This window comes from Rhinatrema bivittatum, chromosome 8, assembly GCF_901001135.1.
Source record: "Rhinatrema bivittatum chromosome 8, aRhiBiv1.1, whole genome shotgun sequence".
Lineage (NCBI taxonomy): Eukaryota > Metazoa > Chordata > Amphibia > Gymnophiona > Rhinatrematidae > Rhinatrema > Rhinatrema bivittatum.
This window is the reverse complement of record NC_042622.1, coordinates 116,333,253-116,347,174: the sequence shown is the minus strand read 5'-3', so window position 1 is coordinate 116,347,174 and position 13,922 is coordinate 116,333,253. Positions and strand designations below refer to the sequence as shown.

At 41.5% G+C, this 13,922-nt stretch overlaps 1 protein-coding gene across 4 annotated transcripts in view; it reads right to left on the bottom strand.

Moving 5' to 3' along the window:
* The window catches only part of DENND1A (DENN domain containing 1A), a 1,620,172-nt gene that overhangs the window by 519,699 nt on the left and 1,086,551 nt on the right, over positions 1-13,922 (bottom strand). For all 4 annotated transcript variants that reach the window (XM_029611167.1, XM_029611164.1, XM_029611165.1 and 1 more), the window contains one exon: positions 2,583-2,708. In XM_029611167.1, coding sequence (XP_029467027.1) covers positions 2,583-2,708 — 126 coding nt within the window. The remainder of the gene's footprint in view (positions 1-2,582; positions 2,709-13,922) is intronic.

Genomic DNA, 13,922 nt, shown 5'->3' with positions numbered 1-13,922 from the left:
AAGTAAGCCTCTAAACAGACAGCAAAATATAGTAACTAGCACACAAAATAGATTTGAATTAAAGCAGACATCTTGCCACAATTCAGTACTTGTATCTTCTTCAGAAGAAAAGGGAAAAAGGGGTTCCTAGAGAAACTATTACTCTAGCGTAACTCTTACCTACGACTTCCATATAAAATAAACTTTGTATTTCAAAAATCCCTTAGCATTTTAGTCTGTGGTTTTGTTTACATGTCTTGCTGACAGAAGGATGATAACTTAAGCAGAATCAATTTTGCAGCATTATAGGGTAATCGCAAGTGAAGAGATTAAAATAACTCCATGGAGCCCTTCACAGTTAGTGCTCAAAGAAAAAAAAGAGGCAAAGTACTACAAAAGTCAGGTTAAGGAATGAGGTAGCCAAAATATTCTTGCTCTCCAGAACAACCACCTCAATATTATTTGAATATGTTTTTCTGTGACTACTGTCTTTTTCAATGGCATCACAGTCAAAATTGACTTTTCTATTGATCTAATATTCTAGCAGGCTCCCTCTTTTCTATGATATCTTTCAATGGCAGCAATTTTTAAACTGTTCATACTGGGACAAAGTTCACACATACATTTTAGCCATGAGCTTTGCTCTAATTTTCATAGCAAAAATGTATGTGTATTTTTGTTTTGAAATTTGCCACAGATGTAAAGAATGCACAATCATTCGCATCTGCTCTTTCTGCTGAAAAAGCATGTGCAAAGATTTTTTTGGAAATGTGGAATAGAAAACTGAATAAATACATTTAAAAATGCCATCTATATAAGTACTTTCCTCCCTCAAAACACCTCCTTGCAATGTGGCTAAAAGTGTATGCAATGTGGATCAATCTGCACATTTTAAACTGCATTGAGGGGGAGATTTATCAAGCCGCAATAGGGCTATAACATTTGTTAAACGCTGTATATGGCAAAATATCACGTGATGTTTGGGTCTGAAACCCACCCCTATTACAATGAGCTGCTTTGCATAGCATTTGCATGCATTAATTTTGCAAATCCATGCAAGGCAGTTTATGCATACCTAATCCTATGTAAATAAAATAACATGGCCAACTAAGCAATTAGACAGTCACGCTATTTTATCTAAACTATTTTGTAAAATGTTAATCTACAAAAAGAGCATTAAGACACTAATGCAGGTCCCAATGCTCCTGTGGTAGATTTAAAGGGCCCTGTGGCCCAACATTGCACTCCCTAGAATTAAGCAAAAATTAACCAGAGGTATTATTAGACACCCCCCCCCCCCCGCCTTGGGGCTGTCAGTTGAGGCAGCCCTGCCAAATAAAAATAAAACATAAATGGTAAAGTTGCCATGCAAATATAACCCACCCTCCCACCGGCCACCTTAGTTATCCAAACCCCCCCTTTCAAAAAGTAACACCCTTACTCTTGTCCACCTTTTCCATCAGAAAATTAGGCCGATAAGGCCCCTTCAAACCCCTCCCCACCTCCCCAACAGACCAAAAATATCGGTGATGGCCTGGTGGCCTCTCCCCAGACCACTTCCCCCACACCCCAATACCTAGCATCTGCACATTTGCAAAGGGAAAGTGCCCAGGATACCCCCTAGCCCTGGGACCAGGTGGTGCCATTTTACAAAATGGTGCTGACCAGACTATGCCCCTGTCATGTGATGGGTCAAAGTCTGGAGATCTGGATCAAAGCTATGGAGCCATGCTCTGATTCCCGGACCTTGTCCTGTCACATTACAGTGGCAAATTCAGGTTGGCTTCATTTTGGAAAATGGCACAGATCAGTCCCAGAGCTAGGATGTGTTTTTGGCCCTCTACCTTTGCAGATATGCAGATTTTTAGATAATGGGGTATGGGGGGGTCAAGGGGGGGCCACCAGGCCACTACCGATATTATTTGATCTATGGGGGATGGGGGGTTTAAGGGGGGACCACTGGCTTAATTTTCTAGGAAAGGGGGGGACAGGGGTGGGGATTATTATTTAGAAGGGGGGTTTGGATAACTAAGGAGCCGAGTACCCAAGGGTAGGGGTTGTCATTCACACAACAACTTTAATATTTATTTTGGTTTTCTGATTGGTGGCCCCAGGGTGAGCAGGGGAGGGATCTAATAAGACACCCAGTGAATTTTTCTTAATTTTAAGGGATGCCGTGTTGGACCACATGGACCTGTAAGGTGTTGGGTGCCACTATTACGCTTTGTAGAGCCCTCTGCTGTGCTTTGTCTCGCAACCTCTTTCAGTGAGACAAAAGAACACAGCAACACAGTCACAATATTTTGTTGGGGAGGGGAAAAATTTCATGGGACCACCCCCAGTGATATTGGGCTTCTCCCACGATAAAATATCATGGCTCAATGAATTCAAGCTTGAGGGAAGACAATTTTCAAACAGCCTATTAACAAGGGAAACATGGTTTTTAGCCACATAAATCACTTTGAAAATTGCTCTAATTATGAAAATATCTGTTGTCTTTTACTTATAACAGAAATAAAGTGACTTATCTGCTTAAGTAAAATTGGATCAAAACATTCTAAAAATATCTCTGTGCCCAGTATAAAAAAAGAAAATCTACTTACAGGTTCAATTTTTAGAGCACTTCGGTAGCTCCCAAACAAAGATGCTTGGGCTTTCAGGAATGCTCGTGCAACGCCATCTCCAGTAGTTGACGACACCTTCTTTAGTCTGTTTTTTAGTGAAGAGACCTGGAAGGACAATAATGCTATATTAAGTTTGGCAGACATATGAAAATCAAAATTATTGGGGTCAAGAAGAATCACCTTTTGTTTTGGTTATAATAATGCATGTAATTTAAGGCAATGATCATATAAATATACAATCAATTTATATACCATTTAATATTTAACATTAGGAAATTATTGCATTTTCTTATTTACTCCAGGAAGGTTAATATTTTTGCTTCCAACGGCCTCTTCCCCTGTAGTATGTATTTATATTTTGTATCACAAACATGTTCATGTATGATTCTGTTTTATTTTTATTTATTAGTTTTTTGGTTAGATATGGTTGATTCCTGAAACACTCTCACAGATCTCTGATTGAGAACCCCGATCTACTCCATTAAGTCACTTTATTAAATAAGGATGTCATCATAGATATATACTGTCTCGCTTTAGTATATGTCTGCTGATACATGCTAGTTTTACTTTTCACTGTTGCTCGTACTACTTCCCTTGAATACAGACTTGCACAGTAGAAGAAAATGTAAACTGATATTTCATTTGGCTTATAATAAAATGAGACATAATATACGTCACCATTAATAAAGAAAATGGCTCTCTGAATGCCATCTGGGTTGTATATTAAAATTGTTGAGAAATGAAAAATATTGTAAAATCCACTATCCACATGCAATGTTCCCTCAGATTTTTGTGGGCTGAATAGTCATAAAAGTTCATACTTGTGTTGTAGAGTACATATTTATACACACTGATTGAAACATTCTATTTTTCTTTTCTTGTGCATGCTATGTTTCCATATGTGTACATGCATATGCACTGTTGTGGGTTTGGACTGCAGCCTTTCCCTCCTGCACCACCAGAAGTGGTGCAGGAGGGAAAGGCTGGAGCTAAGTGTGGATGGTCTTGTAAAGCTGGAACAGGAACAAACGCAGACTGTGCTGAAGCTCAGGGATGGAGTGAAGCTAGAATGGTGCTTTAGAGTGAGGTGCAGGCTAGGATGGAGCTCTGAAGCGACATGCAAGCCGGAATGGAGCTAAAGAGCAAGGTATGGGCTGGACTGGAGCTCAGGAAGGACAAGCAGGAACAACTGGAGCAGGGTACAGGTAAGAGTGGACTGGAACACTGGAAGAGTGAAGATAAACGTGGAGCTGGATGTAGGTAAGTAAGGTACGGGCTGGACTGGAGCTCAGGAAGGAAGAGCAGGAACAACTGGAGCAGGGTACAGGTAAGAGTGGACTGGAACACTGGAAGAGTGAAGATAAACGTGGAGCTGGATGTAGGTAAGCAAGGTACGGGCTGGACTGGAGCTCAGGAAGGAAGAGCAGGAACAACTGGAGCAGCGTACAGGTAAGAGTGGACTGGAACACTGGAAGAGTGAAGATAAACGTGGAGCTGGATGTAGGTAAGCAAGGTACGGGCTGGACTGGAGCTCAGGAAGGAAGAGCAGGAACAACTAGAGCAGCGTACAGGTAAGAGTGGACTGGAACACTGGAAGAGTGAAGATAAACGTGGAGCTGGATGCAGGTAAGCATGGAATTGGAACTCCGGAGCTGAGTGCTGGTAAGGCTAGAACTGGAACACAGGAACAGGGACAGGGGCAAGAAGGCCAGGAGGCCCTGAGTAAATACAGAGAGAGCAGAGTTGCTTAACTGTAACAGGTATACTCTGAGGACAGCAGATTATTAGTTCTCGAACATGGGTGACATCATTGGATGGAGCCCATTCCTGAACTTTTATCCCAAAGATTCTAGAACTTTCAAATATGCCCTACTGAGCATGTGCAGCTGTAGTTATAACTCGAGATCTGTTCGTAACTCAAAACCAGGATTTCGGTCATAACTCTAAATTTGTTCGTAACCCGAAACCTTAAATGTTGGTCGTAACCAGAGCTGTTCGTAACCCAAGGGCCCACTATTCTTCCCCCAAGGAAGCATGCGGTCCAGTAAATGGAACAACTGTTGCATGAACCAGGACTCTCCTATTCGCAGTCAGGGTTATCCCTAAAATAAGGAAGAATAGCTTGTAAGCCGCTGCAACCAAAGAGAAACCCTCTGTTGCGGGCTCCTTGTCTCCCAACTCCCTCAGCCATGGATACGGCGAGAGGTTGAAATGCATACTTGAAAATTAGATGGAACAGAACCCTCCTCACTGAGGTAAGGATCCACAGGTGAGAATGACTGGCAGTAGTGGTCCCCACGAAAAACTCCCATTGAGCTCAGCAAGTATAAAAAGTGACTCTTGGATGGGACAAACACCTAATTTTCACCAGGGAGGTATTCCAAAAGAGGAGACTCCTAGCTCGACGAGGAGACCAAATCTAGAATGGTTCCTTTATGCAAAAGACCTGCTGTGCCTTAGGAAGACCTAAGGAGAGCACTACCACCTGACTAGCTCTCGGATCCTGCGAGGAACAAAGAGCGACTGCCAGTCAGAAGCAGTGACATTCCTTCTCCAGGAAATGGAAAACGAGGGACATCCATTGTAGGGGTTGACAACCAGGCTTCTGGGGGGCAAAAGGGTCATCCTGGAAATCCAGTTGTATCTCCCCTTCCTAAAGGGACAGGAAAGCAATTGGAATCGGGGCCTTTGATCCCAAAAAAACCTTCTAACTCTCCAGGTGAGACTTGGGTTACAGTCTTTGAACGCTGAGGTTCAGAAGTGATCAAATCTGCCAATTGCAGCCAACCTCAGATGGGGTAGGCCACGACAGTAATTAACAGAGTGACCGCAGGAAAAACAGTCCAGTGACCCAGTACCACTGGGGCTCTGATTATGGCATGGTGGCGCTCTATGGCACTGCCCCCATGATACTCCCAGTACCTGATAACACTCTAAGAGTCTGAACATAGCCCTTGAAATTGCGTTGGGAATGGCTCACCGCTGTTTCCCTCATGGAACAGCAGCAGCGAAGTCTATGGTGCCCATGATGCTCTGCGGTAGTGTCCTATGGCATCTGACCACATCCACTGGTGCCCACTGTGGTGACAGCACCTGTAGGGCCCATAGCGATGTCCCACTTATCAACGATGGATTGCATCAATGGAACTAAACGATGCATTGGGCTTCGACGGCACTTGACTGTGTCAAGACCAGTTCGATGGTATATAGCACCATCCCTGGTGCCCCCGGTTCCCAAAGGCATCGATGGACTGATGGTACCGAAGATGCCAGGGGCACCTGCAGGCAGAGACTCTGCAGCCCCAACACAGCCCTGACATGACTCATTGGTACCCAAAGGAACTGATGACTACTGGCACCATCGATGGTTCTCCTCGGCTCACCATTACATCCTAGGGCGTCTATGCTTAGAGCTCGATGGTGTTCATCAAAGGCCAAAACCCATCACCTGAGGGCTTCAGTGACACACAAGGGCTCTCAGGAGCCCCAGTGGTCGATGGCCTCAAGAGCGACCAGGGCGCTCAATGGCGATCCCAGTGCTTCGTTAATGATGCTTGATATCGTCGAGAGTGGCAATGAATGGCATCACTGGCAAACATGCTCGATGGCCTCACACCTCAATGGCATCGAGGGTGTCGATCGTATCAAGGCAGGTCCGCACCGCGATGGCATCGATGGTAGCCATGGCATTGAGGCTACGCACTTTGATGGGATCAAGGGCATCGATGGTAGAGATGGCCTTGAGGGTGGTTCCGATGGCGTCGAGAGGGTCCATGGTGCTCGATGGAAGTACCAGTCCTGACACTAGAGAACGGTGACACTACTCCGCCACATGAAGGCCCAAGGTGCTCAATGACTCTGGTGCATCGAGACACTATGGCACCCACAGATGCCTACAGTACAGAAGGCCCTTATGGTATCGAAGGGCCTTCTGTACTGGGCAGATAGAAGATAATAAACTTCTATCTGCCTCTCAATATGGATTCCGCAAAAATCTAGGCACGGAATCCCTCCTTACTTCCCTAACAGACCTCCTCATCCTAGGTCTTGACAAAGGTCAATATTTTCTATTGGTCCTTCTGGACCTTTCGGCAGCCTTTGATACCGTCAACCACTCCATCCTCATCAACCAGTTAGCTGCCATAGGAATTTCCGGCTCTGCTCTCTCCTGGTTCAAATCGTTTCTCACCAACAGAGGTTATAAGGTCAAAATCCAGAACAAAGAATCATCACGCCATGACTCATCCATTGGAGTCCCACAAGGCTCCTCTTTATCCCCTACACTCTTTAATATTTACCTTCTACCACTTTGCCAACTCCTCACCAACCTCAACCTAAAACACTTTCTCTACGCAGACGATATCCAGATCCTGATCCCCATCAAAAACTCATACTCAAAAACCCTCGACTACTGGGAATCCTGTCACCTAGAAATCAAACGCCTCCTCAATAGCCTAAATCTAGTACTAAACTCCTCCAAGACTGAAATATTACTCATAACTCCTGAAAACAGCAACCTCACCGCCTCTCATCCAACCAACCTAAAAACCACTCAAGTGAGAGATCTAGGTGTGATAATCGACAATAAACTGAACTTCAAAGCCTCCATCAACAGAACGACCAAAGACTGCTTCTACAAACTTCAAGTTTTAAAAAGGATAAGACCTCTCTTCCATGCCAAAGACTTCAGAACCATCCTCCAAGCAATCATCTTCTCAAAGTTAGACTACTGTAACGCTACTTTACTTGGTCTCCCTTTCTCATACACCAAACCGCTCCAAATGGTAAAAAACGCAGCAGCCCGTCTACTAACAAATACCAGGAAAAGAGACCATATCTCCCCAGTTCTAAAAGACCTTCATTAGTTACCAATTCACTTCAGAGTCATCTACAAATCCATCTCTTTGATATACAAAATTATCCACCAACACACCACAATTGACCTACAAAATCCCCTCCGCGTACACAAATCCACAAGACCTACCAGAGAAGCATCCAGAGGATCCCTCCATGTTCCCCCTACTAAAACCACTAATCACAGTACCTTAAGAGATCGAGCCTTCTCCACAGCAGGCCCACCTTTAAGGAACTCCATCCCTCCCGACCTCAGAAATGAGCCTTGCCTCCTAACCTTTAGGAAAGACTCAAGACATGGCTGTTTAGGCAAGCTTTCCCGAACTCCAATTAATGCACCTCGCTAGCAAGATATCCTACACAGCAGCTGTATCTCATCTCCTTGTATATAATTAAGTTCTTCTATCTATCTTTATTTCCTCCACCCAAGTTCAATAATCCTTGTTAATTGTAACTGCATTTCCTCATCACGTCTATCTATGTTTTTATTGTATTCTTTGCACCCCTGTTTTTTATGTAAACTGACATGATGTGAGCGCTTCATGAATGCCGGTATAAAAAAACCTTAAATAAATAAATAAATCGAGAGAGGTCACGTGCTTCATTGGCATCGAGGGCACCCTGGCACCTCGATGACATCAAGGGTGACCATGGTGCTCAATAGCAGTCCTGATCCCCGATGCAGACCTGAAATCGATGTGTCAAATCATAGGTGCACTGGTCACAAATTATACTAGGCATGGCACCAAATGTGCAGCAGCAAGCTGCTTACACAGGCTCCTGCTCATCCTCTCTTACACTTATACTGTTGATACAGTATACAGGGGACATTAGGAAAGAACTGTCTCCATTTTAGTGTGAGTAAAACAGCAAGATGCTTCCACTAAATCATATATGAGGTCTCTACTCACTACATAAATAATATTATATACAACAGTTTCCATTTATATGATGTTGTTCAATATCAAGTATCACCCTCTCTTACAAGCAGAATGCACTGCCATCACAGGCAAGCAGGAGAGGAGTCAACGTTGTCCAGGGCTCCTGCCCATGAAGACTAGTTCCTTTGAATGTGGGGAAGATGAGCTCTCCTCCTCTCAGGAATGGTGTGGTCCTCGATCTTTTCACTGTCTGATCCTCCATCGATGCTGATCAATCGGTGAAAAGACATGGAATGCAGGTAGGTAGAAAGCAGGCGAGTCCCCAGGCTTAGTGGCCTACACGGATCACCCATGAACTGCATTTTGTCAGTCCTGCTAACACCTGACAAAGGTAGAAAAATAGACAGAGCAAGAAGAGGACACAGATACTAAACTGCAGGTACAGTAGTTATTTAATAAGGAATAGTATTAGACTCTGCCAGGCTACACAGAGACTAAGACCTGCCATGCAGCTGGCAGACAGTGGAAAGAAGAGGGAAAAAGGAGTAGAAAAAAGAAAATAAAACTTCCATAAGGTAAAGGAAAGAAAAACAGCTGCAGCTCTAGAAAAAAATCATTTACAAATATTGTGAGGAGAGAGCAAAGTTGAATACCGTGACACCCATGACTCCGTGGAAAAAAAAAAGAGACTGAGGGACTCTGCCTAGGGGGCAGGCTGATAACTACAGCTGCACATGCTCAGTAGGGCATATTTGAAAGTTCTAGAATCTTTGAGATCAAAGTTCCAGACGGGCTCCATTCGATAATGGCACCCATGTGTGAGGAATGCCATCCTGCTTGTCTTTGGAGAATGGCTTGGAAAGGCCACAAGGCACAGGTGGCTAGATCAAGGAGCCCAAGGGAACTTGATGCCAAAGCATTGAGGGGAAAGACAAACTGTGTTAAGTAGGGCAGGAGTCTGGGTGTGATGCAGGAAGGAGAGAGGGGCTTGGCCAGACAGGGGTGAAGTAGTGGAACAACAGGTGGAGGCCAGAGACCAGAGACATGCTAATTCGGAACGGGGCTCCCCAGGGTCCTCTAGTGGAGGGGGGCTGCATAGCAGCTGGAACAGTAACATGCACATAGCTTACTGCATGTTATGGTTCCCATGTACACTACCCATAGGTGCCATCAAGCAGTTTCTTCATGGATGACTTGGGAAATATCACACATATTTGGTTCATTGGCTCATTTTTTCTACTAAATTCAAGCATTCATATACCAATTAATATTTCTTGCCAAATAACATCATAAGCATGTTCCATCATACCACCCGCAATGGTGGAGCTAGTAATTTCTCTCACATATATACATACACGTCATGTATAATCATCTGTTCACAGTTCGTGTATCACATTTTTTTATGTAAATAAAATTAGGCAGTTCTCTTAGGGGGTAATTTTCAAAAGGAGTTACATGCGTAAATGTAGCTACTATTGTAGCAATTTTGAAAAGCCATTTACTCAAGTAAAGTGCACTTATGTGAGTAAATCCTATAGACAAGTCAATGGCATATATTGTAGCAATTTTCAAAAACCCACTTACTCAAGTAAAGTGAATTTACTCCAGTAAACCTGGTTTTTACTCGAGTAAATGCTTTTTAAAATCAGGCCCTTATTATTTAGCTCTGGGGTCCAACCACTGGAGAAACCCCGACATAACACTATATTTTGAGACAGGAATCCTCTGCAACTGTCTCAGAACACTTTGACTTTGTGCCGCACATCTTATAAAAGTTTTTGATGCTTTTCAATGTGAAACATTGTGGCAGTATTGATACCCCTGATGCAGAGCCATCATATAATTTTAAACAGTAATTATATGACACTATGATTACACTGTTCAACAACTTAAAGCAAATATTTAAAATTTGCTGAAAACTAGCTTTGCACCTTGATTGATGTTTCTCAACTTCTATACATTTCATATGTAAAACAGTTGGAAAAACTATTTTGTACAGAAATATACATTTAATGGTGTACAAAAATAAAACTAGCATTCTATTAATGTAGTAAACATTACATTAATATAATAGCATTATTAATGCATCATTTAAGAAAAGTGCAATACAGAAAATTCAGATTACCATGTCCCTACCCTGAATTCCTTGCAGGTTGTCATACAATTTATTAGATTAACTTAAGAATTATTCAGGGCTCATGAAGTACATGCATCTATGAGATCACACAGGTCCCCCTTCTTCAGACCAGAATCCTGTATACAATATCTCTTTCTTAAAATATATACAATCTAAGTTAAAGAACAGGCAAGTCATATGGCTTGTTCAAAGTTATACACTGATTAATGGTTGCACTCATAGCTCTTTGATCTATCAATATGCTACATTTCCATCCCAGAGTATGAATAAGGTTTTATGCTGAAATCTTAAAATTCTAAAATGAACTCTCTCATGAACAATTTACAGGCCTTATATAAACAAAAAGTAAAAAGCAAAATAAAGAAAAGATAAAGAGTACCCCTAGTGACAATGGTGGCATTTCCATCCTTTGAAATGGTCTGCATCAAGGAAGATGTTTTTCTTCCTGTTTCTCAAAGGCTCTGTGCCACCTGTGCATCCGATTATTCCTCACTTAACCTTCACTGCCCTTTCTTTTTCATTCTGGAGGTGTTTAATTACCTCAGATTCACAGAGCTACATTTCAGGTGAACATATTCCTAATGGCCTCATTACCGTTTACACAAAGAAAATACTTACTGATTGTAACTGAGCAAATATCATCTGTATACCTTCTCACACATGAATATTTAAAACTAGTGAAGCAAAGGATCAGTCTGGTGGCTTAGCAGTAGTGCTGCACACTGCCATGGTTTTATTCCCAGTTCAGATTTCTGTGCACTGCCATGACTTAATTCCCAGGCCAGGCTCCTGTTCACTGTCATGGTATGATTACCAGGCTAGCAGGGACTAGGAATGATGCATTCACAACCCAAGAAGAAGGGAGTGCCATTCATTGCTCAATGGAAACACCTGCTGGTCAGATTTAGGGTTCATATTAGCTGGGCTCTGTAAGGTTGCTGCTTGTGGCCCCCAGGAGAGGGACTATCACTAAAATGGCTGGACTGAGTGAGGAGGGAGGAGGAATATATATAAAAAAAAAAAAGGAGAAAAACCAGAAAACACCCAAGAAGTTGTGAATAAAAGCTCATGGCACTGTTCCACTTAACAGAGGCCAGCTCTGGAGCTATAAGACCAAAAGGAGAAAAACTGCCAAGGTTAAAAAAAACAACCCCCCCCCTCAAAAAAAACAAATAAACAAACAAACAAAAAACAAAACAACCTAGCAAAGCATCAGCTAGATTTCTTCCCTTTCCCTGCTGTACTTAAAGAATTGCAGTTTAGAGTAATTATGCATTTCTAGTTTACTTTATTCCCTTTTTCGTAAATGACCTTCTTTCCCTCTGCAAACTCTCTTATGTTGGTCCCCTTAGGAAGATTCCAGCAATTTCTCTCACATTGTCCTCCTGTAAGCAACAATCACTCTTGTGGCACAAAGTAGGATGCAGTTTAGGCCAAGATACTTCTAAAGTTTCTCTGGTGCTTGCATCAGTATGTTTATATCAAAGTTGCTTATGATTTCTCCTTCCTCAAGGCTGAAAAAGATACATTATTTTTCTTTCCGATTATTCAAATATTAAAATTCTGTGAATTGATTGCTTGTTTTGACAAAGATTTCAAAATCAAAGTTAAATAATACAGAAAAAATGACAGAGATAAAATATAAATATATGGCAAAATGGCTGACTACATAAGTGCAGTGGATGGAGGCAGAGAGATATTGTGTTCAAATAGATGGAGTAGTAGTCTAATGGTTAGAGCAGTGGGCTAAACCAAGGAAGCCAGGGTTCAAATCCTACTGCCATTCCTTTTGACCTTCGGCAAGTCACTTTACCCTCAGGTACAAACATAGGGTTTCAAACTTAACATTGGGTTTTATATGTATAAATATGTATGTGCGCTTTTGAAAATTGCTATAATATATGCCAATGACTTGTCCATAGGATTTGCTTGTGTAAGTGCATTTTACTTGAGTGAATGGCTTTTGAAAATTGCTATGATAGTGTGTTACATTTACACGTGTAACTCCTTTGAAAATGTATTTATTTTATTTATTTATTTATTAGATTTTATATACTGGGGTTCCTGTATGGGATACAGATCACCTCGGTTTACAGTAAACATTAACTTCACTCATGTGCTGTACATAGAACAATAGAAAACAAGAACAGTAGAAATGACCTCCTTAGATTGTAAGCCCTCTGAGGATAGGGAAATAAAATAAATACAGTATCTGAATGTAATCCTCTTTGAAGTGCCAAAAAAGTAGAATATAAATAAATGTATCATAGAAACATGATGGCAGAAAAAGACCATATGGCCTATCTAGTCCGCACATTCACACCAACTGCTGAGTTCTACGATCCCTTCCATCCCCTCAGAGATGCCCTGTGCTTGTCCCATACTTTCTTGTCTTCACATATTGTCCTTGTCTCCACCAGGAGGCCAATCCATGCAGCCACCAATCATTCTGTAAAGAAATATTTCTTTAAATTACGCCTGGGTCTACCCACTGTGACTCTCATCCATGACTCCTCATTCCAGAGCTTTCTCTCTGTTGATAATTTGGAAGTATTTAATGTTTCTATAATATTTTCTATCCCACGTTACCCCTAAGATATACATGTTTAGATCTCATATGCTTTATATGAAGAACATCAGCTATTTTAGCAGCCACTCTCTGGACAGACTCCATTCGGTTTATATCCCTTTGAAGGTTTACAAGTGAAGTAGATGTAGTTGAGGTAAGCATTAAAATAAAATTGTACAGAGAGTTCAAGAAAGTGCAATATTTCAAAAGTATATATGTAAATAATACTCCTGGCTGAATTAAAATAATTTTTTGAACATTTTTTGAGTTGTTTCTATAACACAGAACCCCTGAAGACAGATAACCAGTCATCTTGAAAAGAGTCCCATAAAGGACATCATAGGTATGGGCTAGGATTGGTCCAAATTGGCTACAACATAATGAATGAAAGCAAAAGCTTTGCTCAAACTAATCCCTGTATATAATGTTATTAATTTATTTTATTTATTTATTTAACATGTTTTATATACCATCATTCGGTTTTGCCATCACAATGGTTTACAGGAAAAATATACGAGGACAAAGTAACATTAGGGTTTTAACAGATGGTCATTCTGTCAATCCAGGAAGTCTTTGAAAGATATCATCATCAGATCAGCTGACATTCAGAATCTGATTGGCTCATATTTTTATCCTGGTATCTAATCTTCATGAGCACAATATTACTAGCAGAAATTATTTTCCATTGTTAAGCTGTCCTATTTTAAAACGTTGAGTTTCATGTATTCACAAATGGCTTCTATGCAACATTGTAAACATTATTCAGTTTGGTAAGATGCACATATGTAACCATAAACAGTCCTTTAAAATTCTGATACTCATTACTCCAAATTTAGAAACAGTCAGCAAAATGAAAACAGTGCAATTCTCGCTACCCT